At 37.1% G+C, this 24716-nt stretch overlaps 1 protein-coding gene across 2 annotated transcripts; it reads left to right on the forward strand.

Moving 5' to 3' along the window:
• Window positions 1–401: 401 nt before the first annotated feature.
• Window positions 402–23453, forward strand: LOC144629161 (uncharacterized). Of its 2 annotated transcripts, XM_078487366.1 has the most exons (19): window positions 404–583; window positions 969–1012; window positions 1449–1477; window positions 1609–1705; window positions 2364–2452; window positions 3350–3383; window positions 4081–4109; window positions 4235–4331; window positions 5051–5139; window positions 8249–8282; window positions 8980–9008; window positions 9134–9230; window positions 9930–10018; window positions 10923–10956; window positions 11973–12007; window positions 17393–17432; window positions 18837–18935; window positions 20334–20357; window positions 21679–23453. In XM_078487366.1, the coding sequence occupies exons 1-15, from the start codon at window positions 565–567 to the stop codon at window positions 11991–11993; spliced, it is 831 nt and encodes a 276-aa protein (XP_078343492.1). In that variant the 5' UTR covers window positions 404–564; the 3' UTR covers window positions 11994–12007; window positions 17393–17432; window positions 18837–18935; window positions 20334–20357; window positions 21679–23453. The 2 variants fall into 2 exon arrangements, with proteins under 2 accessions (XP_078343493.1, XP_078343492.1); XM_078487367.1 differs by lacking the exons at window positions 17393–17432; window positions 18837–18935; window positions 20334–20357; window positions 21679–23453 and having other exon boundaries at window positions 402–583; window positions 9134–9234; window positions 9933–10018.
• The last annotated feature ends 1263 nt before the right edge of the window (window positions 23454–24716 follow it).

Here is a 24716-nt window from a genome sequence, read left to right on the forward strand (position 1 = left end):
ACAATCACTTTCGATGGAAAGAAATGTCCAAGTTTGTATTAGAGTTGCTTTGTAGGACTTGTAGTGTTGTTTTTAGTTAAACGAAATTCCTCGAATAAACGACGCATCGCCGGGACTGCGGCGCTTATTCGGGGGCGGCGCTTATTAACTTTTTTGTCCCAAATGCGGCGCTTATTTGAGACAAGAACTGCAAGGCTGACACTACGTAGAAATGACAAAACCTTAACGGGACAACGACATGAAAGAGTCCAAACTGAAAGTCAAAAATGCAAACTCTGGACAGCTGTTTCGACCTGATTGGGTCTCTTCAGCAGAGTGTATGCCGCACAGAATAGAACAACCAGCGCTTATTCGGGGGCGGCGCTTATTCGAGTAAATACGGTATGCACTCTGCGTTGAAGCTAATAAGGAACGCGCGCAAATAATTCCATGTGACGTGTTTTACGTCATAAAAGAAAAAATCTGACAGTGGAAAGCTTCCTGCTGGAAAATCAGTGAGCCGAGTTCGTTGACAACTGAATCAAGATAGAAAGAGGATAGAAACTTTATATGCGTTCCTGAATAATGGAAAGTCAAAATAAAGGTTAGTAAGAAATATTTTGTGCAATATGAGATATCCAAACTGATCACAATAATTCTGTAAAGATCTATTTTCAGGAGGGAGATTTGCGCGCTGAACGCTTGCAAAGCAGAAAAAAGCTCAAAACAATTGCAGCTAAAGAAATCATGAAAAACATTATTTTAACTGTAATAACAACAAAAGGGAATTTTTATCATCTTTAACCGGGACCTTATTCTACAAGGCTGCTGACACATTCCGGAGCAGTTCTCGCAGAACACGATTTTATTTTTCGCGCGGACCGACCGCGCACCGAGCCTTAGCAACACGTGTCCGCATAGCAACGCGAAATAACGCGTGTCGCGTGAGAACCTGAAATAAGAATGTGTTGTTCTCTCTTTGATTACAGGTGACTCAAAGCCAAAAAAGAACAAAGATGATCCAAAAATTAAGGTATTTAACGTGAATCACCTTAAAAAAAATCGCCTTCCATTCAAAGAGTTTTTGTAACTTTTATGGTTTCGAGAGAAGACTGGATCGGTTTTCATACATCTTTCATACTTGACCCCAGGACTTTCAGAGCATAAAATCCAACATGGCGGACTGAAGTTGATGTTTAAAAATCGTCTGAGTTTTGGACACAAACAAACGAACAAATTTATTAGATCCTAGTGTTGATACAGCTTATTATTTTGTCAGCTAAGCAGGCTGAGTTAACATGAATTCGTCTGAAATAGCTAGACTTTGCAATAAGTGTAAAACGCATCAGCGAGAATGTGAAGTGTTTTACGAGTGTTTATAAGGTTTTTAAATTGTGTCGGCAGTAAAGGTGAGTTTGAAATTAGAATTCTAAATGATTTACTAAAAGTTTTCTCATTCTGTTATTCAGGAATCGGACGCCCAGAAGGCCAATGATGTGTAAGTACTGGCAATTTCCTTTATATAATTAATTCTACCACGGTCTCACAAAATGGATTTTTTTGTGGATCAGATTTTACAAAACGTTGAAGGTAAAAGATTTAACTGGTTATTATAATGGGAAATTTCAGGCTTTCCATTGAGGAATTGAAGAAGCAAATTTCACAGCTCAAAGAAACCAACAAGGGCCTGGAAAAGACAATCCAGCAACAGAAAAGCAAAATCAATGTAAGTACATCAGCATTTATTTAATAAATAAAATTAATTATTATAATATAGAGGGTAATACATGGTTGCACAGAGATATGAAATGAGTTAGGATAATATGCGAGACAGAAATCCCAAATCCCAGTTAAAAATCAAAGATCTCTTCGAGATATCGACTTTGTTGCATGAAGTAAGTATAAACAGAGTAGAAGATTTATCCTGGGCATTGTTGTTCGAACATATCATGGAATAGACTACGAGCAGTCCCTATTTTTTCGCAGATTCCGTAGAGCACCGCCATTTGCCTAAAAAATTTACTGCGGTCTTCGTTTTCGGGGTCTTCGTTTTTGTTACTACCAGACCAACACCAGGTGTCTGTCTTAAAGAGGTGTCCATCTTAAAGAGGTGTCATTCAAGAGAGAGACTTGAAAAGAATCAAATCTTCTAAAATAAATAAACTTGAGAATTAACTGAATACCCGATTCCCTCTATAGCGCGCGCCTGCAGGGAATCACGGTAGTTGTATTCATCAAATCTTGCGCGAGACTCAGCAACGTGCATCGTTGCTAAGTCTCGCGCATGGTTTGATGAATACAACTACTGTGATTCCCTGCAGGCGCGCGCTATAGAGGGAATCGGCTATTAATCTTCTTTTACTTGCTTTTTTATGTGAAACTAGGAGTTAAGAGAAAAAAATTGGAAAGCTCGTGATGAGCTAGCCGGAGCCAAGGCCGAAAAGAAGACTTGCAGAACTAGAGACACATCCAGGTATCTTTCTTTGATATCAACCATATTGAATGGCTATAACTTCAATTAGATGCTCCGTTATTATATTGTAGTTGTGCACAGGGTTCACAGTCCCCCAACCAGGGCATGAACGCAGACTGCATGATCTGTAGACAGTGCACTAACCACTGCACACCCTTTATTGGTACTGAGTAGTTAGAGAGTTGAGAATAAAATGCCCTAATGGAAGGATAGGTTTTTAGGTGTTTGGATTTAATGGCAAAACTCTATGGAATACATATAATATTTAATAATAAGGTTCTCGTGCACAATCAAGTTATTTTGGATGTGGAAGTTTGGAGAGTGTTTGTGCAAAAATCTTCCAACATTGCAATTTTTCTTAAACACTTATAGATTACCGTACTATTATTAACCAAATCAAAACAAGGGATACATCTGGCGTGCCATTTGGGTGCTTACAATTCTCGTACAATGCCGATTTAGATGGTATGATTTAGTCGCATGCAACAAGCTTACGACACGCCTACGACAGTCGTAAATGAGTTGTAGGTTTGATTTACACAAGACAATTCATGGCGTGGGCCTGTCGCAAGCTGGTCGCAAGCATGTCGCATGCGACAAAATCGCACCGTGTAGATCGGCCTTAAGTCTGCAGTCTGCAAATGTCAGACATGCTTAATTAGTGAGATTAATCAACCTTTTGAGATTCTTGTACAAAGAATAATGTTACGCTGCATTTTTCTGTGCTCCAAAAATGTTTTACAATTTTATTGTCATCGTCATGAGCTTTATTCAAGTGTCAAAATCTTGTTGCATGTCAAGACAGAGGCGGACTAATTGGGTACGCTATCACCTAAAAATAAGTTCTTATGAAATTCATATTTATCACCCCTCAATCACTGATTTGTGTCTCGTTAGACTGCGCAGAACATCAAGTAAAAGCAGCGTGAAGGTAGGTATATTCTAATCTGTCATAAACACATTTAATTTATTAATTGATATTAAATTTCATTGAAATTTAATTAATTATTTTAATAATATTTGCTTGCCCAGTAATTATAAATAACTAGGACCGTATTTTCTTGGTTAAACGCCGGGCCCCGAATAAACGCCAGGTCTCCGAGCTGTATTTGAAAATAAACCCCTTAAACAATCATTAAAGGTTTAATATGTTTTAAAAATAATGTCTAATTATATAGCTGTCAAAAATAATGAAAATCAATAAAAATCATTTCTTAGAAACATAGGGCCTGAAAAAACTCCTGGAATCAAATAAACGCTGGCCCTATCGGGCCAAGTTTGAAATAAACGCCGGGGACGTTTAATCAAGAAAATATAGTAGTCAGAAATGAAAACAGCGCCGCATGTTACTCATGGTTGTACTCAGCTACACAGGGTGCAAAGAAATTCAGTTTTCCAGTTTGCCTTTCGTACAAGCTGATGTCAGGATGATCCAGCTCAAAAGCCGTTTTCACTAGTCTAAAAAATCCCTGTAGCATGATTAATTTCCTTAACAATTTTACCTGAAAACTGTCACATATTGTTGACATAGAAGTTTGGAGAGCGTTAATTTGTACAAAAATCTTTCAATGAAATTAGAATTCCAAATGAGTTACTAAAAGTTTTCTTTTTCTCATTTTGTTATCCAGGAATCGGACGCCCAGAAGGCCAATGATGTGTAAGTACAGGCAATTTCCTTTAATTCTACCACGGTCTTACAAAATGGAATTTTTTGTGGATCAGATTTTACAAAAAACGTTGAAGGTAAAAGATTTAACTGGTTATTATAATGGGAAATTTCAGGCTTTCCATTGAGGAATTGAAGAAGCAAAATTCACAGCTCAAAGAAACCAACAAGGGCCTGGAAAAGACAATCCAGCAACAGAAAAGCAAAATCAATGTAAGTATTTGTACATCAGCATTTATTTAATAAATAAAATAATTATTATAATATAGAGGGTAATATATGGTTGCACAGAGATATGAAATGAGTTAGGATAATATGCGAGACAGAAATCCCAAATCCCAGTTAAAAATCAAAGATCTCTTCAAGATATCGACTTTGTTGCATGAAGTAAGTACCGGTATAAACAGAGTAGAAGATTTATCCTGGGCATTGTTGTTCGAACATATCATGGAATAGACTCGAGCAGTCCGTATTTTTTCGCAAAGTCCGTATTTTTTCGCAGAGTCCGTAGAGCACCGCCATTTGCCTAAAAAATCTACTGCGGTCTTCGTTTTTTCGGGGTCTTTGTTTTCGTTACTACCAGCTAGACCAACACCAGGTGTCTGTCTTAAAGAGGTGTCCATCTTAAAGAGGTGTCATTCAAGAGAGAGACTTGACTGTAACTTAGTAGGCTCTAAAAAGAATCAAATCTTCTAAAATAAATAAACTTGAGAATTAACTGTCTTGAATACCCGATTCCCTCTATAGCGCATGCCTGCAGGGAATCACGGTAGTTGTATTCATCAAATCTTGCGCGAGACTCAGCAACGTGCATCGTTGATAAGTCTCGCGCATGGTTTGATGAATACAACTACCGTGATTCCCTGCAGGCGCGCGATATAGAGGGAATCGGCTGTTAATCTTCTTTTACTTGCTTTTTTATGTGAAACTAGGAGTTAAGAGAAAAAAATTGGAAAGCTCGTGATGAGCTAGCCGGAGCCAAGGCTGAAAAGAAGACTTGCAGAACTAGAGACACATCCAGGTATCTTTCTTTGATATCAACCATGTTGAATGGCTATAACTTCAATTAGATGCTCCTTTATTATATTGTAGTGGTGCACAGGGTTCACAGTCCCCCAACCAAGGCATGAACGCAGACTGCGTGATCTGTAGACAGTGCACTAACCACTGCACACCCTTTATTGGTACTGAGTAGTTAGAGAGTTGAGAATAAAATGCCCTAATGGAAGGATAGGTTTTTAGGTGTTTGGATTTAATGGCAAAACTCTGTTGAATACATATAATATTTAAAAATAAGGTTCTCGTGCACAATCAAGTTATTTTGCATGTGGAAGTTTGGAGAGTGTTTGTGCAAAAATCTTCCAACATTGCAATTTTTAGTGCAGAATGCACTTTTGTGATGGTTTGGTGGGCAGTCGTGTGATAAACCCCTCAGGTGCTAAAGCACTATGGTGTAAACTTTTAATCAGCAATTAATTAATTAATATCAATTAATTAATTATTTCTGTGAAGGGGAGGGGATGGAGAGCACCTGACCGTGTGCTTGGCCTTGGTAAAACGGGAAGAATATACTTACGTTACTTACAATTGAAGAACTGAAAGGTATATATTTGTTTCAGGAAGCACTATGCTCCCCTTGTGGTACTATTCTTTCTGACACAAAACGCTTTGTGCTAAACGCATGTGCAGATTAATATGTGTCACGAACATCACGTGTTTCTTCCTGTGGACGTATTCCTGTAGACTCCGTGGCGGCAAAATAAAACCACAAAATAATTGGCGTTACAGTAGTGCATGTGAAATAATTCTTGATATGGCAACGCTGTTTTCTTAGAAAAGGTGATCTAGCATCTAGCACAATTGAGAAAAACTATTACTTGAATTTATCAGTAACATCCGTGATAAAATCGATGTTGCACTGTTTGCAGAAAATAAATCACATTACCTTATGATCACGTTACATGTATTTTCGACAAAAACAAAAGAATCATGTTACATGTTTTTGACAAAAACAAAAGTATCTCGTTTGCTGTTTCAATATCAAACCGAAATTCAAGCGAAAGAAAATTAAAATAACTGGGACGTGTCTAGAAATTTTGTATTAAAGCCTAACGTGGTGTGCCTTTCAATTGCGATAGAATGCTTGTAGAATCGGAGGCGTTAATTTAATTAGAATTTTTTTAAAAAAAAAGCATCACAGCGATCTGAGAGAAAAACAAAAGTGTCATGTTACATCCGTCACTTTCTTTCCTTTGATTTCTTCTCCATCGGTTAAACTAACCTCCGTATTATTTTGTATAACCTCTGCCAGAGAGGGGCTTCGTGTGGAAGCGAAAAACTATTTAGTGTTTGAACATGCTTTCGTGCTCGACATTTCTTGAAAGAAATCTTCACACTACGTGCTTCTCGGCTTCATGCTTGAGTGAACATGAGACGTGTTCACCAGACCGTGGCGAGAGCAATCCTCGAAGACCCAGGGGCAGTTAGTGGGGCGAGGGAAACGCAAAAAAGGGTAAAAAATAGGGAAAAAAATCGGCATATAAGGCCCTGTCCACACTGACCCGGGTAAATTTGAAAACGCATCATTTTTTTCCCGGTTAAGCCAACCGTCCACACTGAAACGGCGTTTTTGGTCTTCGAAAACGGAGCTTTTCAAAAACGCTGACCAATGAAGCGTATCGTTTTCAAATTTACCCGGGTTAAGGACGGACCATTATTTTTGTGGAGGGGGGGGGGGGGGGGATGAAAAATATTTAAAAAAATTGTTTGCAGGGCCTGGAAAGACAAAATAAATTGTTTGCAAAAACGATATGTATAACAAAAAATAGTAAGAATTTCGAAAAAAATGTTTGCAGAGGTGCATAAACTAAAAGAAAAAAGTTTGCAGAGGAAAACTTTTCATCCCCCCCCCCCCTCCAAGAAAATAATGGTCCGTCCCTTAATGTGGACGGAAAACATTTTACCCGGCGTTTTCATAAAACAGTGCTTCAAACTGAAAACTGAACTCATTCTACTTATTTTCAATCGAAATTATTTTTGACTGGCCATATTGCATTCTGCACTACCCTTTGGGTCTCTGAGTTCTTAAACACTTATAGATTACCGTACTACAGTTGAAGCTCTCGTAAGCGGACACCCTCGGAACGCGAAAAAAGTGTCCGTAACTGGAGCTGGCCGCTTACGAGAACCATTCTCGTAAGCGGCCACTAGAGGTGTAGGGGATATATGGCCGCTTACGAGAGCTTGCCCAGCTAACAATAACCGGACGGACGTGGATGACGACAAAACAAGCACTAATATGTGGTCTTGTGATTACTGTAAAATTATTGTCACGAATGGCGACGTGAAGTTGACTGATAAAAACAATTTACAGAGGTTGTTAACAGAATTTTCTTTGGGGTGTCCGCTTACGGGAGCTTAAAAACAAAAAAAAGTCTAAGTCGTAATCTCTGAAAGTGTCCGCGGCCGCTTACAGGAATGTCCGCTTACGAGAATGTAAAAATACAGAGTTTGTATGGGAGTTACAACGGGGTTTCAAACAAGGCGGCCGTAAATAGAGCTGTCCGCTTACGAGAGTGTCCGTTAAGAGAGCTTAATTCGACTGTATTATTAACCAAATCAAAACAAGAGATACATCTGGCCTGCCATTGGGGTGCTTACAATTCTCTTACAATGCTGATTTACATGGTACAATTTAGTTGCATACAACAAGCTTAAAACACGCCTACGACAGTCGTAAATGAGTTGTAGGTTTGATTTACACAAAACAATTTGTGTCCTGGGCCTGTCGCAAGCTCGTCGCAAGCTCGTCGCAAGCATGTCGCATGCAACAAAATCGCACCGTGTAGATCGGCCTTAAGTCTGCAGTCTGCAAATGTCAGACATGCTTAATTAGTGAGATTAATCAACCTTTTGAGATTCTTGTACAAAGAATAATGTTACACTGCATTTTTCTGTGCTCCAAAAATGTTTTACAATTTTATTGTCATCGTCATGAGCTTTATTCAAGTGTTAAAATCTTGTTGCATGTCAAGACAGAGGCGGACTAATTGGGTACGCTATCACCTAAAAATAAGTTCTTATGAAATTCATATTTGTCACCCCTCAATCACTGATTTGTGTCTCTTTAGACTGCGCAGAACATCAAGTAAAAGCAGCGTGAAGGTAGGTATATTCTAATCTGTCATAAACACATTTAATTTATTAATTGATATTAAATTTCATTGAAATTTAATTAATTATTTTAATAATATTTGCTTGCCCAGTAATTATAAATAACTAGGACCGTATTTTCTTGGTTAAACGCCGGGCCCCGAATAAACGCCAGGTCTCCAAGCTGTATTTGAAAATAAACCCCTTAAACAATCATTAAAGGTTTAATATGTTTTAAAAATAATGTCTAATTATATAGCTGTCAAAAATAATGAAAATCAATAAAAATCATTTCTTAGAAACATAGGGCCTGAAAAAACTCCTGGAATCAAATAAACGCTGGCCCTATCGGGCCAAGTTTGAAATAAACGCCGGGGACGTTTAATCGAGAAAATATAGTAGTCAGAAATGAAAACAGCGCCGCATGTTACTCATGGTTGTACTCAGCTACACAGGGTGCAAAGAAATTCAGTTTTCCAGTTTGCCTTTCGTACAAGCTGATGTCAGGATGATCCAGCTCAAAAGCCGTTTTCACTAGTCTAAAAAATCCCTGTAGCATGATTAATTTCCTTAACAATTTTACCTGAAAACTGTCACATATTGTTGACATAGAAGTTTGGAGAGCGTTAATTTGTACAAAAATTTTTCAATGAAATTAGAATTCTAAATGAGTTACTAAAAGTTTTCTTCTTCTCATTTTGTTATCCAGGAATCGGACGCCCAGAAGGCCAATGATGTGTAAGTACAGGCAATTTCCTTTAATTCTACCACGGTCTTACAAAATGGAATTTTTTGTGGATCAGATTTTACAAAAAACGTTGAAGGTAAAAGATTTAACTGGTTATTATAATGGGAAATTTCAGGCTTTCCATTGAGGAATTGAAGAAGCAAAATTCACAGCTCAAAGAAACCAACAAGGGCCTGGAAAAGACAATCCAGCAACAGAAAAGCAAAATCAATGTAAGTATTTGTACATCAGCATTTATTTAATAAATAAAATAATTATTATAATATAGAGGGTAATATATGGTTGCACAGAGATATGAAATGAGTTAGGATAATATGCGAGACAGAAATCCCAAATCCCAGTTAAAAATCAAAGATCTCTTCGAGATATCGACTTTGTTGTATGAAGTAAGTATAAACAGAGTAGAAGATTTATCCTGGGCATTGTTGTTTGAATATATCATGGAATAGACTACGAGCAGTCCCTATTTTTTCGCAAAGTCCGTATTTTTTCGCAGAGTCCGTAGAGTCCATTTGCCTAAAAAATCTACTGCGGTCTTTGTTTTCGGGGTCTTTGTTTTCATTACTACCAGACCAACACCAGGTGTCTGTCTTAAAGAGGTGTCCATCTTAAAGAGGTGTCATTCAAGAGAGAGACTTGACTGTAACTTAGTAGGCTCTAAAAAGAATCAAATCTTCTAAAATAAATAAACTTGAGAATTAACTGAATACCCGATTCCCTCTATAGCGCGCGCCTGCAGGGAATCACGGTAGTTGTATTCATCAAATCTTGCGCGAGACTCAGCAACGTGCATCGTTGATAAGTCTCGCGCATGGTTTGATGAATACAACTACCGTGATTCTCTGCAGGCACGCGCTATAGAGGGAATCGGCTATTAATCTTCTTTTACTTGCTTTTTTATGTGAAACTAGGAGTTGAGAGAAAAAAATTGGAAAGCTCGTGATGAGCTAGCCGGAGCCAAGGCTGAAAAGAAGACTTGCAGAACTAGAGACACATCCAGGTATCTTTCTTTGATATCAACCATGTTGAATGGCTATAACTTCAATTAGATGCTCCTTTATTACATTGTAGTTGTGCACAGGGTTCACAGTCCCCCAACCAAGGCATGAACGCAGACTGCGTGATCTGTAGACAGTGCACTAACCACTGCACACCCTTTACTGGTACTGAGTAGTTAGAGAGTTGAGAATAAAATGCCCTAATGGAAGGATAGGTTTTTAAGTGTTTGGATTTAATGGCAAAACTCTATGGAATACATATAATATTTAAAAATAAGGTTCTCGTGCACAATCAAGTTATTTTGCATGTGGAAGTTTGGAGAGTGTTTGTGCAAAAATCTTCCAACATTGCAATTTTTCTTAAACACTTATAGATTACCGTACTATTATTAACCAAATGAAAACAAGGGATACATCTGGCGTGCCATTTGGGTGCTTACAATTCTCGTACAATGCCGATTTACATGGTATGATTTAGTCGCATGCAACAAGCTTACGACACACCTACGACAGTCGTAAATGAGTTGTAGGTTTGATTTACACAAGACAATTCATGTCGTGGGCCTGTCGCAAGCTCGTCGCAAGCATGTCGCATGCAACAAAATCGCACCGTGTAGATCGGCCTTAAGTCTGCAGTCTGCAAATGTCAGACATGCTTAATTAGTGAGATTAATCAACCTTTTGAGATTCTTGTACAAAGAATAATGTTACACTGCATTTTTCTGTGCTCCAAAAATGTTTTACAATTTTATTGGACATCATCGTCATGAGCTTTATTCAAGTGTCAAAATCTTGTTGCATGTCAAAACAGAGGCGGACTAATTGGGTACGCTATCACCTAAAAATAAGTTCTAATTATGAAATTCATATTTATCACCCCTCAATCACTGATTTGTGTCTTGTTAGACTGCGCAGAACATCAAGTAAAAGCAGCGTGAAGGTAGGTATATTCTAATCTGTCATAAACACATTTAATTTATTAATTGATATTAAATTTCATTGAAATTTAATTAATTACTTTATTAATATTTGCCTGCCCAGTAATTATTAATTACTAGGACCGTATTTTCTCGATTAAACGCCGGGCCCCGAATAAACGCCAGGTCTCCAAGCTGTATTTGAAAATAAACCCCTTAAACAATCATTAAAGGTTTAATATGTTTTAAAAATAATGTCTAATTATATAGCTGTCAAAAATAATGAAAATCAATAAAAATCATTTCTTAGAAACATAGGACCTGAAAAAACTCCTGGAATCAAATAAACGCTGGCCCTATCGGGCCAAGTTTGAAATAAACGCCGGGGACGTTTAATCGAGAAAATATAGTAGTCAGAAATGAAAACAGCGCCGCATGTTACTCATGGTTGTACTCAGCTACACAGGGTGCAAAGAAATTCAGTTTTCCAGTTTGCCTTTTGTACAAGCTGATGTCAGGATGATCCAGCTCAAAAGCCATTTTCACTAGTCTTAAAAATCCCTGTAGCATGATTAATTTCCTTATCAATTTTACCTGAAAACTGTCACATATTGTTGACATAGAAGTTTGGAGAGCGTTAATTTGTACAAAAAATTTTTCAACATTGCATTTTTTCTTAAACTCTTAACGACTTAAAAAAGGCCTTCTGATATTATGCGATGTTGCATTTCACACAATCAACCTCAATGATTTAGCTCAAAAGTCATTTTCACTAGCCCAAAAAATCAATAAAAGGGTAATAAATTTTCCCAAAAATTTTTCCTGAAAACTTTCACTTTCCCATCCAAAAAGTGAAGGATAAATCCATCCTTGGACCCCTGGTCTTATGGCAAACGGGCTGAGAGACCGGAGAATCTGTTCAACGATACTCAAAATGCAGAATACACATGTATGTTTACTTAGTAATTTAAACGTACATTTGAATAAGCCGAAATTTTTGCTATATAAATTTACGTTAGTAATTTTTATTGCCATTCAGATCGTGATTACCGAAAAATAACTTCGCCTTGAGCGGTATGTAATAGTAATGGTCCAAATACTGAATCTATTCATTGATTCTTGATTTTTATGAAAATTTTGTGTAATAAATTATAGCATTCCTGAGTCAACTGCCTCATAGGGGATGGACTCCTATATTAAAGGAGCAGGGATGCTTGTTGGAAATTTTGAAAAGAACCCCTGAAATTAAAAAGACAAATCTGAGTGTGGCTCAAACCTTTCTTGACCCCTTAAAAGTACCAAAAAATAAGAGTAGAATTTATATCTGAATATATGTACTTCTTCCCATACATGCAGCCCACAACAAGACCATCATGGCTAAAAATATTGGAGTTTTGACTGAAACGCCTTTCAAAAACCCAAAATTTACACCCCAAAGCAAGACAACAGGCATGACCCTCCCCTTTTAGGGGTGTCGAATGGTAAATGCGAGACTTTGCGAGACGGCGGGACTGATACCTTTTCTGTGAGCCCGAGACGTTTTTAGCCTCGCAAAGGAAATCGAGACTCCGAGAAGGCGTCAAAGAAAAATTCGAGACGACGAGACCCCTGAAATTTGGCTAAAATTTTGCGAGACACGCATTTTTTGAAGGACCATTCACCACCCCTCCTTTTTTATGCGTGTCCACCCTCAGGCCAACTGCAGTGGTAACGAGGCTTAGTTAACATTCTAACCCATTGAGTTTATTTTTTTTATTTGTGGCCATTTCCTGGGAGGGGGGGGGGGCTACTTCCTTTAATGGCCTATACGGGTAGCTCCGCCCAAAATGGGTACCTTTTTTAGGTTTAAGGTATAAAACAGAGTAGGGATTTCACAAGTTTAGGTATATGAAAGGGTATCGAAAGGGCCTTTAATTAAAATATTTTGAACAGTTGCAATTTATGGCTGTATTTTTTTAACAATTTATGAAGTGCTTCATGAAATTGACCAGAGAACGCCATGTTCTAAGTCTATGCCAGGTCATTTAGGTATACAACAGGGATACCTTTCTTCAGTAAAAGGTTTACGAAAGGGGTTCAATTTCTGTCAGAATGGTATATGAAAGGGTAATAGTCGGGTGGCTTAACGCAAAATAAAGGCTTGATCGTGACAAGAGTGATAAAAGCGTGAAATTTGGCATACAACTTGCTTACACCCTACCAAATAATATTAGAAGGGGTGCCCAAGTAAATCTGCTCACGATTCCCTTTTAAGGGGATATTTAGTCAAAACCGGCAATATGACTGGCGCCCAGGCTTCGCTCGTCCATTGAAGATGGTGTTTTTTTGCTGTTTCGCTGTCTTTGTAAGTATCCGACAAAAATGTTTTATCTTCTTTGAAAATATGTTAAAATTATGTGCAGAGCATAAAAATAAAGTATTTTTTTATCCACAAGAATCGTTTTAATCCTGTTTTGAGATAAATCATTTGGCGAATGTATAGAAATGCTTCTCTCGACTACTATAATTACTTGCAAAAAATTTCGGACACTTTTTGTCTTATTTCGGACAATTTTCCGACAAAATTTTCGGACACTTTGCTAAAACGTAGTTCATCTAATTAAATTTACACATACAAAACAGGAACTACACTTAAACAACATCTGTGAAAAAGGTTGTAACTGCACCCTCAAGCCTTTACGTTCTCGAGAAGTGTCTCCCCACTAGAGTTTGCTCCATAACAAAGAAAAAATTTAAAAAAATTGAGCTAAAGGTTGCTTAAATAACTGCGGTAAGATCTTGGAAAGGATCTTCTGCTTCTAGTTTAATTTCTTGGTAAACTTCTCCAAAATTCTTGCCAATTTAATAACTTTTCGTATGATCTTGGGTTTGTTTCTGAGGTGGCGGAGCAAACCAACAAGCCAGTGGGTGTGAATCGACTTCATTACTAAGAGATTTACCCTGATTTGGCTTTTAGTTAACGGTACGTTACAATACGGAAAAAGAGATCAATGTAACGTATTCCCGCGCGCGCTTATCCTGTTTTCTAGCTTTACAGTTCACGAATTAATTATCTCTCTAAAGGGTCTGTCACTGTGCCCCTGACGAGAATGACAGACTTTCTGAGCTTTCATGACAATCTACTCCGATCCAAGAAAACTTATTAGTGAGCTCACTATTATAAATTCCTTAATTAAATTAAAATAGTAATTTATCTAAGCGATAAATTTAAATAAAGACAACAGATCACTACTAAGTAAACCACTATAGCCAGTCATTGAGTCTGTTACTTACACAAACATAACTATTAGGACTTTCTTTACCAACTAGTCTGTAAACTCTCTAGTCAGTCAGTCTTATGGATGGTTTTCTGCACTTTCGACTTTCGTCTGCTCGGTCTGTTTGTTCAGACCTTTCAGGTGCTTATGTACATGTTTGGCTGTTCACTCGGCAGTTCATTCGAATTGTTGTTTCTGCAGTTTTCATATCCGTTACTTACATGAACAGTAAAAGCCGAAATATTAAAACCTATAGAGTTCCGAAACTTTTTGGTTTTAATATCATAAATGGCATGCCACAGCGTTGGAACTATTCCTTCGCTTAGGAAAATCAAAATAACGATTCTGTGAACGACACACGACTGATGCCGTTTTCAAAGCGAAAAAGAGACCTGGAAACCATTCATCTGACACAGGCATAACAAAGCATTAACGCTAGGTTATCGGTAAAAAGAAAGTATGGAGTTTTATTTTAATTTGATTAGTTTACAAATTGATAAGAGAGAAGAAAACACCTAAAAGCAGAAAAAGAACTTGAGCTTACCGTAATAATTCGATTTAGCGCTCTCCTTCCAACAAGCGCCCCCTTCCGAATAAGCGCCCCCTTCAGAATAAGCGCCCCCTTAGAATGTGTTTTTGTCAATAAGCACTCCTATTCCTGTAAGCGCCCCCATTCTAATAAGCACCCCCATTCTTATAAGCGCCCCTATTCTAATATTTTCCCCTATTGTGAATAACTGCCCCTACTGAAGTCATCGACGTCGTATAATGACACGTGAACATTCACCGTACCTTACATGTATATATTTACTGCTAAAATAAACAATTATTTTAAAAGTGCATGAACTTTCAACAATTCTTTGCTGTTACAGTTTCTGTTATTGTTAGTTATTTTAATATTTATTAAAGTTCTGTTTTGAACATTTGATCGTTTCTCAAAAAATTAAATAAGCGCCCTCCCTTGAAATGCAAAAAGTAAATAAGCGCCCCAGGCGCTAAATCGAATCATTACGGTACTCTCTAAACATGCACTCATGCAGCATGCTCAGAGGACAGTGTATCAGGCAGGAATTTGGACGAGATCGGAACGCATTGCAGGACGTTCCTTCTCCTGCAGAGTTTTCATGGGCAAAAGAAGAGGACAACCAGTGGCAGCCACTTTGAATGACAATCCCAAAAGTCTCTAATGTTTGCAGAGAGCTTATCAAATGTATCTCTGTAAAGGACGCTGCTCACACTGCAAATGTGCAAAAGAAAAGTTGCAGTGCACGCAATTGTGCAAATGTGACAACCCAGAGAGGCATTCTAAGAGCAAGGGGCATTTGTAAGGGTCTTAGCATTAACGAGTGCTCCAATCGGAGAGTGTAGTGTTTGAAATACATGTAGCAACTAAGATTGACACCTGTATTAAGCCGAAGCAGTTACCTTTTGACCATAAATAAATGCAACACAACATTGTCCTCCCTTGGACACGACGATAAGTTAATTTTACTGGCTTATCGCATTGCATTACTGTTGATGACAATTTAAATCGTGGTTTTTTTCGCAATGTAGTGATTTCAGTTTAATTTTCGTTATAATCACAATATGCGAAATTTTCGCTTATTTCCCTCCTCCAACCATTTGACTGCTTATTTCTCTGCAGTTGAATAACAATAGTTGACAAACCAGTATAAAGTGGACTTGGAAATTTTCGGCCATTAAACTCTTCCAACTGACGAAGCCAAACCTATATAACCGTTAGTTAGTTCACAGTGAAGCCACAATTTCCACGTTAAAAAACAGAAAACCACGGTAAACGTTTTCTTTTTTCAACAGATGGAATCAGCAGTGAAAGTATTGTTTCTTGCACTGCGAAGATTTTACATGGCACTCTCTCAACGAAAGTTTTATTCATGGAAGGAAATACTTGGGGGATGTACAATTTGCGTGACGGATTGTTGATGTCCGGAAAAGGTCGCGGCCGGTCATGTTGCTTTAAATATTAATTTGGAAACATTCACTTTTATGTTTGACAAATCAAAGAAACTTTACTTGCCAACTCGCTTTTTGACATGTTTTTGCTGTTTCTTTTCCGGCAAAAGACAAGAAATTCTTGCAGTTCGTACCTGGAAACGCGAGGATTTAAATCTTGCATATTAATAATTACATACGATCTTTTGAAAGTAGCCTGCGCCGTAAATCGAGGATTTAGTGACACGTCCGGCTGCAACAACGCAGGTTATTTGAAAGCCGATCTTTTGAAATGAGTGGAATGCTTGTTCCACTTCAGTGCGCAATTGTTTACAGCTAGCGTTATCTCCGTAGCACTTTTCACCCCACAAACAAACTACAGCATGAGTGTAGTTCAAACACTACACTAAAAATGAGCATACCCGATATACTATCAGATTTAATGTACGAAAAGATGCGGTCAACTTACACGCATTTGTTTTGCTTCTTTGTTAAAGTTTTGTTTGGTCCTGTGCTATCAGCCAAGCGAAGACTAGGTACTAGTAACTGTAAATTGGTTTTGTTGACACTATTTTACATGCAATCTTTTCCAAAATAACAAAGTTTATAGAGAAGTAACGGAAACAAGACAAAATTGCAAAAATTTGTTTCAACAATGGCAAAATATCTGTTTTAAAAATAGGACCACAGGATGCCCAACCTTGATATCAGTCAAAACCGAAATATCCCCTTAAAACGGAATCGTGAGTAGATTGACTTGGGCACCCCTTCTAATATTATTTGGTAGGGGGTAAGCAAATTGTGTGCCAAATTTCATGCTTTTATCACTCTTGTCACGATCAGGTCGTTAAGCCAACTGACTATAAGGGGTTAGAATTTAGGGCGGAGTATAAAATTTGTTTGATCCCCCCCCCCCCCTGGGGCCATTTGGTCTCGGACTGCTCAACTTTAGTTGCCAGTGAAAAATTTTAGTCGCTAAATTAAGCTTACACCTTCAGTTTTTTTCCTCAATTTTCCTGTCAACTTCGGCTCCAATTTAGTCGCCATGGCGACTAAAATGGTCTTAACTTGGAGGGTTGCTAACATGGATGCTCAGGGTTTGATTTGTGATACTTGTTTTAAAGCATAAGTTTACCCTTTATAAGGCAATTGTACAAACGATGTTTATGTGTACCCCATATGCTCTCTGCTTCAAATTTGTGTTTTTATTTTGTCACCCCTCACCAGTTTGTCTCTTCTGTTTTTACAGTAAAGTAGACGACTTAAAAAGAGAAATTGTTGATCCGAAGGTAATAGAAGTACTATTGTTTATTATTTAATAATAATTATTAAATATTAAATAATTATTGTTATTGATTTGATTTGAAATCAATTAGGCTGGGTAACTTTCCTTCAAGGCAGTAGAGCTTAAGGTTACTGAACAGGTTTGCAGGTCATATATACACTCAGTAGTCTCGGCTTTTAGCAGAAAAAAATCCAAAATGTCTTTTTGTATCGGGATTATCTTGAAATCATCTTTTGCATGATTTATTACGTGACAGTACTATATTCCAGAGGTGCATTTTGAGCTGTGAACACCCCTGGACCTCCTGCAAAGTTTAAGCACAGGAGAGCATTACTGGCTTGTAAATCTCGCTTGTCTGCTCACCTTTGTGTCCGTGGCAGTCTTAGCTGTTTATTTGTGATGGAAAGAGACAAAAAGAAGCATAATAAAAGCCTTTGGATTCCAAAGGCCAGTCGACTGTCCCAGTAATAATTTTTCGCAGCCATGGACACTGAGCAATCAGAAGAATGAAAATAGCACTCATGTCTGATGTTTCTTTTTAGGCTTTGCTTTTGCTCCCTGCAGGGAGCAAAAGGAAAGCCTGCATTGACACATGCGTGTTATAATGTCTTTGTGATTAAAGTTTTTTTTCTGGTATCACTACAGACAGTTTTGGTTTTACCCATTTCGATAAACTCCTAAAAAATTATTCATTTACAATACACGACTCAAACACGACTTCAATTTTCGTTTGAATTGGTGGCCATCCACCATTTATTATTGTCCATTTCTTCATGCAGAACATAAAAGTGTAAATCAGGAGGTATTCCATTAAAAATGGACCCATGCCCATGGACAACCCCTGTGGACCACCTGGCAACATTCTCTTGAAAGACTGACAGAAGTGCAGGGAGGTACTCCGGCTTGTAAATTACAGGGATGATGGAAGGATTTTTTTGGGTTTGAAATTTTCGATTCCAGGATTTTTTTACGTTGGAAAATAATTGCCAAGTATTTTTTGGGTGACTTGATTTAAATTAGAGGGGATTTTTTGGGGTATTAAAACGAACTAAACTGCCTTGGCGCGGCCTTGGCCTATTTATGGTATGATGAACAAACAAACATGAGCGTTCAATTTTTTATGGTTTTCTTTGTGTTACCGGTATATTATTGCCCCTCCTGGCAATTTAGGGGTAATTTTGACAAGGGATATTTTTGGGGGTTATTTTTGGTCCCGGGATTATTTTGGATAATTTGGGAGGACTTAGGGATTTTTTTGGGTCCTGAGGTTTGCCTCCATTCGATCATCCCCGTCATTTACAAGCCGATCAAGACTCTTCTCCTCCCATCCCCTCCTCCCCGACTATTCTTAGGTTTTGATGAGCTTGATTAACTTGATGAGTTAATTGTTTGATTGCATTCTTTTCAGACTGAGAGTCGTGCTGCAGTGGCAGCAGCTGTAAATGAACAGGAAAGATTACAAGAGATGGTTAAAGAACTGAGTGCTGTTCAACAGCAAAATGGCAAGGTAAAAAGACTTTCAAACTTGGTTTCAATTTTTTGGTAGACCTATAGACCCAGGGTTTATTTGAAGCCGGTGTTTAATCGGGGTCCGGTATTTATAAAGCCCTGACTGCAATTCTCAATCAATTTTTCAGATTGATTTATTGTTACTTGTACCGCTCTCGAAAACTAAAGGGGACGATTTTTCTCTTCATTCTGCCTTGAAAAACTGTCCCTGGGCAGGGCTGTCAGTAAGTTTTTAAGCAGCTGTAACATTGAAGTTATCACCCGTAGCATTTCTTTCTGTGTGCAAGTGTAACGTAACACGAATCAACATTTTCACCCATGACACTGAGTGAGCTCAGCCGTAACAGGGATGGCCCTTAATGACAGCCCTGCCTGGGTATCTACCCAGGGGGGTACTCCGGGGTCCAAGTGACGGGGATGTGCAAAGGATTTTTTTGGGGTCGAAATTTTCGATTTCGGGATTTTTTTGGGTAGGAGAATTTGGCAGGTATTTTTTTGGGTGACTTGATTTAAATAGGGGATTTTTTGGGGTATTAAAATCAAACTAAGGTGCCTTAGCGCGGTCTTGCCAATTTGACTAGGGATTTTTTTGGGTAATGTCGGAAGACTTAGGGTTTTTTTGGGTCCTGAGTTTTGCCTCCATTCGATCATCCCCGTCACTTTGATCCCAGAGTACCCCCCTGGGGTATCTAAAGGTGACTAATACCCAAAGGTACATTATTATGGATTGAACACGTTTATGTGGCAATCAAGATTTGTGACAAACAGATCATAAACGGTATATGAACAATAAACGCATGCAAGTAAAGGTTATGGGTACAAAGTTTTAAATTCATAAACCATAATGTCTCCAACTTGCTGTTCATTTTTATAAACAACCTCCTCAAACTTATTAACAACCGCTGGAGGGATCCTCAAGATTTTAATGACTATAAGCACTAACAGAAGAAAGGAAATGCGTCAGTCTGAAGTCATGAAGACACTCAGGAATATTGAATTTTCCAGAGCAGCATACTGCATATAACAGTGCCATTCAAAAGAATATATTTTGTTGTTAGCTTGACCTAAAATAAACGCCAGGACCTAAAACAAATGCCCTCGGCGTAAATTTAAAAATTATTGAATTTTGATTGGCGTTTATATGGGGCCGGAGTTTAATTGAGAAAATATGAGGTACAATCGTTTGCTTGGGAGAAAGATTCTTGTTATCAGTAAGTACGTGTTATAAATTTCCTCAGATCCTTTTATTAATTTTATTCATGTCTGGCATATCTTTGCGATTTAACTTAGCATCAATGTTTACACGATGAGTTCTTAAAACAGCAAAATAGAAGAAAAGGTTAACCTAGACTTTTTCCATGCTTTAAGCTAATATTGTGTGTTTTTTTTCCTCAAGTTAAAAGATGAAATCGAAGCAAAGGTATGTGCTTATTTTAGACAACTTTGATGTAATGGCTGTATATATACAGTGGAAATTGTTTCAAATATGAAATAATTTTGCCCTTATCTAAGTTTACAGTCATGCAGACTATAATATTTATTTTTGACTGATATAATAAACTTGGAACAAGGTTTGAGGTTTTAAATTTTTAAATAAGGCTTGACTATTTCACCATTACAAATCAATATAATATTATGATCAGGGCTCGGAAAAAACTTGAATAATACAGCCTGCCCATGGGGCAAGTAACTCTTAAATTTTCGTTCCCAGACTCTATACCCTCTCCTGTCGCAGAGCATTTTAATGCAAGCGGACACGCCCTGCAAGACGCACAAGTCCGAGGCGTCATGCCCTGTGGCGGAAATAAACTCCGCAAACGCCAGGAAATGCGCCTTATTTTCCAGCTGGGCACCAGTCAGCCACATGGTCTGAATTCAGAGTTTCGCTATCTTTAGGGTGTCGCACGCTCTTATCGCGCGCGCACCTTTGAACTCAAATTTGTTTTCATGGTGCAAGCGAGCGTTTTTAACTGAAATCCTGACTTTCCACTGATGAAGGGCTAAGCCCGAAACGTCTGGAACTTTTAACTTTTTTAAGCCACTAATTTATACTCATTTAGTGAGAATTTTATTATATATTTTTGTACTTTTACAAGTGCCACGCAGCACAAGGAAATTTATTTTTCCATTTATCATTGATTATCTATACCCCCTTGCCCAGGTTCTCAAACATATTAAACATTCATGAAAATGGTTTGCCAGGGCGCTTCCCGTTGGGCAAGTAAGCATGAAAAGTCACTTGTCCAGCAGGAAAATCTACCTTTTTGTTACTTATTTTCGCGGGCACTTAATTTCGCGAAAATGGAACAGGAATATTTTGCGGGACTAAATTTTCACGATTCGGCCAAAAATACGTAATTAGCATAAAAATACAATTGAAATTGTTTAGAATTAATTTTCGCGGGTCTTTAATTTCGGGATATATTGAAAATCGCAAAAATTAAGTCCCGCGAAAATAAGTAACAATAAGGTACTTGTTAGTTTTGTCCTCATCATTGTCGTCATCATTGTCATCATTATCATCATCATTATCTCTGAAAAGAAAACAGATAATGGGAGACAGTGTACGACATTTTTTTCTCATAAAGAGTATTTGTTGATCAATATGTTAAACTGGCTATCAAAGAAAAGAATGATGCAAGTTTCATCATAGTAGCACTAAAAAGTACATTTTTTTTGTTATAAAAGAAAACCATTTATATTGTCTATCTGTAATAGAAACACTTTCTTTTTGTTTTCAGAACCCTGTCAATTTTGCTATATCTTGGTGTAAAGGTGTTTCTCGTCACTTTACAATGACAAAGATACTATACTCGTTTCTAACTATGCAATATTGAAATATTTATTTTTTTCTTTACACACTTAACTTCATTTACCGTTTACTACTTCTGGCGTCTATACTATAATCAACATTTTATTTCCATTTTTTAATTTACATTTGTTCCTCTTATTATTTTTATCTGGTCTTTTTGTATATATAAATATTTTTTTTGCATTCAATTTTTATCTGTCAAAGGCTGCAAAGTGCAGGCCAAAAGGTCAATATTCTTTTTGTTGTTTTACATGGAAGCCAGTAAATATTTTACTGTAGTTTTTATTTTATTTCCTTTCCTTTATTTCCTTTCCTTCCTTTGGAGATTTTTTCAAAGCTCATATAGTTGAAATTAACAAGACCAGCTTTATGCAAGGCAACAATTTTATCTCCTCTAAGTTTTATTTCTTTAGATCAAAATTTAAGCTTTTCTGATTACATCTAGCTCTAGTCCTCTTGTGGAATTTGTTTAGTGCAATTGTTTATTTTCAGTCTTCAAATGGTTTTCTTACTTTTCATCAGCCTATTTCAAGCCTCAAAATGTTTACGAACCATCATTTTGGAATATATTACCTGCTTTAAAGTTTTTCTATCTTTTCATCATTTTTCTCTTGCAGCTTAAGCAATTTAAGGCTAATCAGTTCTTTCTTGTATGAGACAGGGGTGAGATAAGAAAATTCCTTACTACATTGTAAATCCTAACCCAAGCTCCTTGGAGTCCCTTACCTGAACCACAACTCTAGGCTATCCTATACCTATATCCCAGCACTAACTCCTAATATTTACTCTTCTCTACACCTTACTGTACCGGGTCCTCTACTGGTTGTTCTTTGTCCCTTTCCCTATCCCTTGCCCCTCATCTATAGGTATTTCTCCCTTTCCCATCCCTTGTTATTAACCCCTTGTCCTAACCCCCTAGGGTGTTAGGCAAGGAGTAAAGGCAAGGGTCCCCTACTCATTGTTCTTTCTCCCTTGTACTAAACCTTCCTTCCCAAATAATTACCTTCCCCTCCCCACTTAGTAGTGTAAGGGTTTGCAGGGTGTGAAAAGAGGTTGTCTGGGGCTAGGGGTGGGGGTACAGTTAGGTTAGAGTAGAATAAAGCTTAGGAGTTGGTGTTAGGATTGAGGTACTGGATTGCTTAGGGATGCGGTTGGGGGTAGGGATTTCAAAGTGCTTGGGTTAGGGTTTACAGTTTGAGTAAGGGGTTTTCACATCTTATCCATTTCTCGTATATGGAAGAACTGATTGGTTTAGAATTGCTTTAATTGTTAGGAATCATGGTGCAGGGATAGAAAACACCAGGTAATGTGATTAAAAATCTGGTTTGAAAAGAAAGTTGTTTTCTAATTTATTTTTCTAATTGTTTTACACTCTGATTAACACTTGTTTGATTTTACTTAAATTGCATAAGCTGGTCTTGTATATTTTGTTATTTTGTATATATAAAGAAACAAAATGGAAAAGCAAAGTATAAAAACAAAAAATACAAAAACACAAAAAAACACAAAACTTAAAATAACCAAAAAAAACAAGTGTAATTAAACACAAGTGTAAATTTTGATGTACACTTGTGTTTAATTACACTTGTTTTTTAGATTTGCATTTGTTGCATAATTGCCTTCTTCAAGTCAATTTTTTCTATTTAAAAAAAATACCCTCACCCATACTCTATCTCCCAAAAAAGTACAAAGAAAAGCAAAGAAGGTAATTTTGCATTATTTTTTTTGCTACAAGTCAAATTGTTTTTAAGTTCCTGGAAACAAATTAAGTGTATTTTCAGCAATTGAGAATAATATCAAGTCACTCAATATGCATAGTCCCAAAGAAATGAAAAGTAAAATATTGATAACATACTATTTCATAGTGATGAAAATTAAAGTAATTGTTGTCGTGGGACAGTCAATGCATTTGTGAATATGAAATTTTTCCTTAAGATATGATAGCTGGTCTTTTCATATTTGGAAAAAAAATATCCAGAAAAACAAGTCTGTTTGTTAAATTAGGGACCGTGAATAAATTAGGTCACACAAAATTATGTGAAGTCGCAAAGTATTTGAAGTTGAAAAGATAATCATTAATGTAAATCTTTGTACTCTCTTTTTTGTAGTGCAATCAAGATTAAGAGAAATGACTGTATAATTATTTTGATGTAATATTGTTGAACTAAGTGAACCAACAACATGGTACAAAATTAAAAAAAACATCTGTTATTTGAAATATGAGATAATAAAATTTGTACTATTTATTGTAAAGAATTTGTCAGAGAAGTTTATATTAAAGATATTAAACATCTGTGAAACAATCCTGCATGTATTTTGTTTGCTATTTGAAATGGTAAAAGTCTTTTCAGTTTTGTGAGCGTCTAGCTTGCGTTACAAAACAGATGCCTTGTCACGCATTCTTTTACATCTCCCACAATTCATGTAGAAAATACGGAAATCGTGATTGTAGTGTGAAGTCAGATTTGACGCCAGAAATCGATATTGCTTGTGCTTTTCAAGTGCCAGTCGACCTAGTCCAAAACAGAGCGAAAGAATGAAAAGTGCCATCTAAAAGCACAAATCGCGCTTAAAATTACACATTTAAATTATGTGAAAATTTGGATGCATAAAATGATTCGCCATGTCGAATTCAACAAAAGCTCGAAGTTGTGTAGAGATCTGATTAAAACTCGTTGAAATGTAGAATTTTAAAAAAATTGCAATTTTTACAAAAGAATATATTGCTTGCGGGCAGTGTATACATTTCTTTGTAAAAAATTTAGAAATTCAAATTTCTGTAATTTCTTCGAGGTTGAATCAGAACTCTTCGAAACTTCGCATTCTTACTAAATGTAGCATGTTAAATCCATTCGTAAACTTGGTTTTTCGTTAGATTTATGTAATATTAATTTTAAGAACGACACCAACCAACCAACCAACCGCGAATTGTTCTCTTAGAACATTTGGAAGAATAAAAGACGATTT

Source organism: Oculina patagonica, chromosome 10, assembly GCF_052425735.1.
Source record: "Oculina patagonica isolate OP01 chromosome 10, crgOcupat, whole genome shotgun sequence".
Taxonomy (NCBI): Eukaryota; Metazoa; Cnidaria; class Anthozoa; order Scleractinia; family Oculinidae; genus Oculina; species Oculina patagonica.

Coding starts and splice junctions, on each gene's coding strand:
- LOC144629161 (XM_078487366.1), top strand. Junction 1,478..1,608: donor GCCCAGAAGGCCAATGATGT/GTAAGTACTGGC, acceptor GGGAAATTTCAG/GCTTTCCATTGAGGAATTGA. Junction 9,009..9,133: donor GCCCAGAAGGCCAATGATGT/GTAAGTACAGGC, acceptor GGGAAATTTCAG/GCTTTCCATTGAGGAATTGA.